The sequence below is a fragment of the Equus asinus genome, chromosome 2 (genome assembly GCF_041296235.1).
Source record: "Equus asinus isolate D_3611 breed Donkey chromosome 2, EquAss-T2T_v2, whole genome shotgun sequence".
NCBI classification, from domain to species: domain Eukaryota; kingdom Metazoa; phylum Chordata; class Mammalia; order Perissodactyla; family Equidae; genus Equus; species Equus asinus.
In genome coordinates this window covers 169892870-169896724 of record NC_091791.1, presented here as the reverse complement: position 1 = coordinate 169896724, position 3855 = coordinate 169892870, and the positions used below count along the sequence as shown (strand labels likewise).

Sequence of the window (3855 nt, the reverse complement as noted above, 5' to 3'; positions counted from 1 at the left end):
AATGGGTTGCTACATGGATTTGGTAGATGGTGGCCATGCTTTCTTCTCATCTTGTGCATCCCTCTACTACGGCTCTTCCCATGCTGTGCTCTGATGACTGATGTTTCTGTCTCCTCCACAAGACAGACAGCTCTCTAAGGGAAGGAGACACATCTCCACTATGTTTGGTCATAGCACAGAGAAGGGCCCAAACACACATCTGCTGAAGAAATCCTGATGGACTTAGCAACATGGAAATGAGGTATTGGTGGTTCTACCACTGGGGACTCAGGTTTCTGGGGCTCCAGTACCTCTACTTGTCGATACCACAGCACACGGTCTCCACTTTGTACCCTTGGGTTCCTGCTCTAGGCTGGATCAAGTGATCCACCCTGAGTCATCCACTGTGGGTTCTCATGTGGTCACTGCATGATTCTCACACCACCACCCAGAGGATGTCATCAGGCAGAAGGAGTGGGGGCGGGGAAGCTTTCATAGAAAGCCGTCTCTGATGAAGCACCACACACCACAGAAGGCCTTGAGGGCACTGATCCCATCTGTACCTCCTTCCTCTCCTCGGGGCTAAAAGAGAGCAAGGAGGAAGCACAAGCCTCCCTGACCTGGGCAACCTTCCTGGAAAGATGCAGCCTCTCCTGCTCCTGCTGGCGTTTTTACGGTCCCCTGGGGCAGAGGCAGGTGAGTGACCATCCCCTCCCTCAGATGCCCAACCCCTCCCCCCAAACACAGTGGGCACAGATCTCCTGCCCCTTCTGCACATCCCTGATCCATCCATCCACCAGCAACATTCTGAATCCCAGCTCCCATCCCAACTCAGAATCCCATGTATGACGCTGGATAAATTACCAGCAGGAACCGCAGGGCAGAAGGCTGCTCTCAAGAAGAGCCAGTGGGTGCTATTCCCTCCCTAGGCTCTACGTTTGCCATCTGCAAAGTGGAACTTAACTGGAAGTGCATGGCAGAGGGAGGGAAACTGGAAAAGAGAAAATAATCAGTTCCCCTGCACAGGGCAGAGTGGGCCTGGCTTCCAGGTCTGGGATGACACAGATGCTCCCCTCAGCGTCTGCTTAGGAGAGAAGTCTAGAGCTCTGCAGACCCCAGAGTTGGTGGGACCACTGTCCCCAGAGGACTGCTATGCCTTGCTCAGTCCCAAGGCCCCTCAGTCCCTTCTCCAACTCTGCTTTTCCTCCCAGGCCTTTAGCAGCTCCCTTCTTTCCAGGATGGAGCCGCTGTTTGCAGACCTGAACTTCTCTGCTTTCCAGAATCCCACAAGCACTGGCCCTACAAATTCTCCTTCAGGCCCATCGGGGGCCATTCCTTCATGCAGCCAACAAACAGCTTTTGGGCCCCCACTATGTGTCAGGCCATGGGAAACAGGCTATGACAACATCTAGGTCCCTAAACTTAAGTCCTGGCCACTGGAAAGCAGCACTATCCCAGACATCACAGGACAACAGGGCATTAGAAAGTCTCTTGAAACAAAGCAAAGTCGGGAGAGGAATTCTCAGGAGTCTCTAGACCTCACTGTCCCTAGGACGCATATGCTCACCTCCAATTATCTGTGGAGGACAGATTCACAGGCCAAGCCTGCTCCTCCTCCTTTTCCTAGAGGGAAAGCCCCACCCAAGCCCCTCTCAACTCCAGGCCATCTCGGGCTCCCAGATGCCCAGCAGTCCTGAGCCGTCAAGCTGACGCATGCCTGGTGGACTCACTGGGAGCGCACAAGTAAACAAGACTTTTCCTTCAGGGGAGATCATCGGGGGACATGAGGCCTGGCCCCACTCTCGACCCTACATGGCATTGGTTCAATTTCTGTTTGAAGAGATACTGCACAGTTGTGGTGGTGTCCTCGTGCGACAAGACATTGTTCTGACGGCAGCTCACTGCTGGGGAAGGTGAGGGGCCACAGGAAACTGACACCTCCTAAGACCGCTACAGGGACACCTGTCCTCTGCCCAAGGGCTGCAGCCCAATGGAGCTCCCCTGGTTCCTGGTTACTCAAGGCCATGAGAGCTCATGAGAGGAGACATCTGAGAGCATGACTGGGTGATGGAAAGTGAGAATAGAACAGGTAAGCTTGGGAGTCAGAGGGTCAGAGGTGAGAGCAAGTGGCCGAGTTGAGCAGAGAGACCACACTGGCCAAATGAAGCAGCTGGGGAGGATGAAAGCATGAATTAGGGTCAAAATGTAAACTCAGAGTATTTTCACAATATTACTTGATGGCTAGAGAAAGCATCCAGGAAACCTAACCTCAATGTCATTGAGAAGCACAGGGGACAATCACTCAGTTCCCAGTCATCCACTTATGTCTATTTCCCCTAGCTGCAGCCCTGCCCTGCCCCATGTCACCCTCCCTTCATGGCTCCAGGGCTAGATCTCTTTTGATTCCATGCACCCCATCACCTCACTCTACTTTCTATGCAGACTAATGAATGTCACCCTTGGGGCCCACAACATCCGGAAGCAGGAGAAGACCCAGCAAGTCATCACTGTGAGACAATCCATTCGCCACCCAGACTATAATCCTAAGAACTTCTCCAATGACATCATGTTACTAAAGGTAGGGAGCCTCCCCACGGCTCTTGCTGTCCTGGGTCCAGATGGCTTCCCCTCCCATTGGGACCTGTCCCTCCACTCCTTCTCGTCCAGGCCTCCTGACTAGTCCCAGTGGCTCAGGGGAGAGGGAAGTCAGTGCAGCCCCATCGCGCTGTCCAGGCCCAGGAGGCCAGTGGCTGAGCTGGAATTTCTTGCCTCTTCTCATCAGCTGGAGAGAAGGGCCAAGCTGTCTGCAGCTGTGTGGCCCCTCAGCCTGCCCAGGGGCAAGACCCAGGTGAGGCCCGGAGAGGTGTGCAGTGTGGCCGGCTGGGGGCAACTTGCCCCGAAGGGCAGGTTCCCAGACACACTGCAGGAGGTGGAACTGACTGTGCAGCAGGATGAGGTGTGCAAATCCTACTTCCGCAATTATTACAACAGTACCACTCAGCTGTGTGTAGGGGACCCGAAGGTTAAGAAGTCTTCCTTTCAGGTGAGACTGGATGTCCGCCTATCTTGGCTGTGGGGAGATGGGTGTTTTGGGTCCTACAGATCCAAGCAGTGGGGACTCCTTCACTCTCCAGACTCTGATCTTTCTCCCAAGAAGAGAAGGGGGGAGCAGCCAGAGTGGGGAGTCACAGGCCTTCTGGGAACCTACCAGGGGCCTGAGATGCACCCAGACATGATGTTCCATCCGGAAGATGAATTTGCAACACTCTGCCCCACGCCGGGCACAGGTGTTAGAAAACTGCTCCCTGGGTGTGCAGCAGTCAAACCAGGTGGCTCCTCAGAGCTGGCTCCCATCTTGGTTAAATGGCTTACCTTCCGTGCTGAGTGTCATCCTCACCTGCCTGCTTTCCTGTCCTTAAATGTTAGACCAACGCACAGTCCCACAGCGCCCTCATGGGAGAGGATGTGGGAGCTGGAGGAGAAGAGGGAGCTGCCCCCTGAGTGAAATGAAGCCGTGACAATGTCCAGGGTCAGGACTGGGCAGCTGAGGGGCCCACAGGGGCCTGGCCAGGTGGCCTTCACTGAGAGGGCACTTGCGATGCAGGTGGGCAGCACCAGGGGGAGCACGGCCTCAGTCCTCCCCACTCTATGTCCACAGGGCGACTCTGGGGGCCCTCTCATCTGTGAGAACGGACTCCAGGGCATTGTCTCCTATGGACTGGATAACGGGAGTCCTCCACGGGCCTTCACCAAAGTCTCGAGTTTCCTGCCCTGGATAAAGAAAACCATGAAAAGCCTCTAACTGTGGGAACCAGCCCACCAGCTATGGAGCTGATCCAGAAACACCCCAGCAACTAAATAAATGTCTTAGCTGAG

General features: G+C 54.8%; 1 protein-coding gene across 2 annotated transcripts; it reads left to right on the top strand.

Annotated features, from left to right (window-relative positions):
• The first annotated feature begins 446 nt into the window (after nt 1-446).
• LOC139039748 (granzyme B-like) lies at nt 447-3855 on the top strand. 2 transcript variants are annotated; one of them, XM_070504164.1, is made up of 5 exons: nt 447-675; nt 1745-1892; nt 2422-2557; nt 2762-3022; nt 3638-3855. In XM_070504164.1, the coding sequence occupies exons 1-5, from the start codon at nt 621-623 to the stop codon at nt 3779-3781; spliced, it is 744 nt and encodes a 247-aa protein (XP_070360265.1). In that variant the 5' UTR covers nt 447-620; the 3' UTR covers nt 3782-3855. The 2 variants fall into 2 exon arrangements, with proteins under 2 accessions (XP_070360265.1, XP_070360266.1); XM_070504165.1 differs by lacking the exon at nt 2762-3022 and having other exon boundaries at nt 499-675.

What these genes read in the sequence shown, in the direction of transcription:
- LOC139039748 (XM_070504164.1), top strand. Translation starts at nt 621, where the DNA reads ATGCAGCCTCTCCTGCTCCTGCTGGCGTTTTTACGGTCCCCTGGGGCA. An exon ending in GTCCCCTGGGGCAGAGGCAG is followed by an intron (nt 676 to 1,744) that starts GTGAGTGACCAT and finishes CTTTTCCTTCAG; the next exon opens with GGGAGATCATCGGGGGACAT. An exon ending in GCAGCTCACTGCTGGGGAAG is followed by an intron (nt 1,893 to 2,421) that starts GTGAGGGGCCAC and finishes CTTTCTATGCAG; the next exon opens with ACTAATGAATGTCACCCTTG.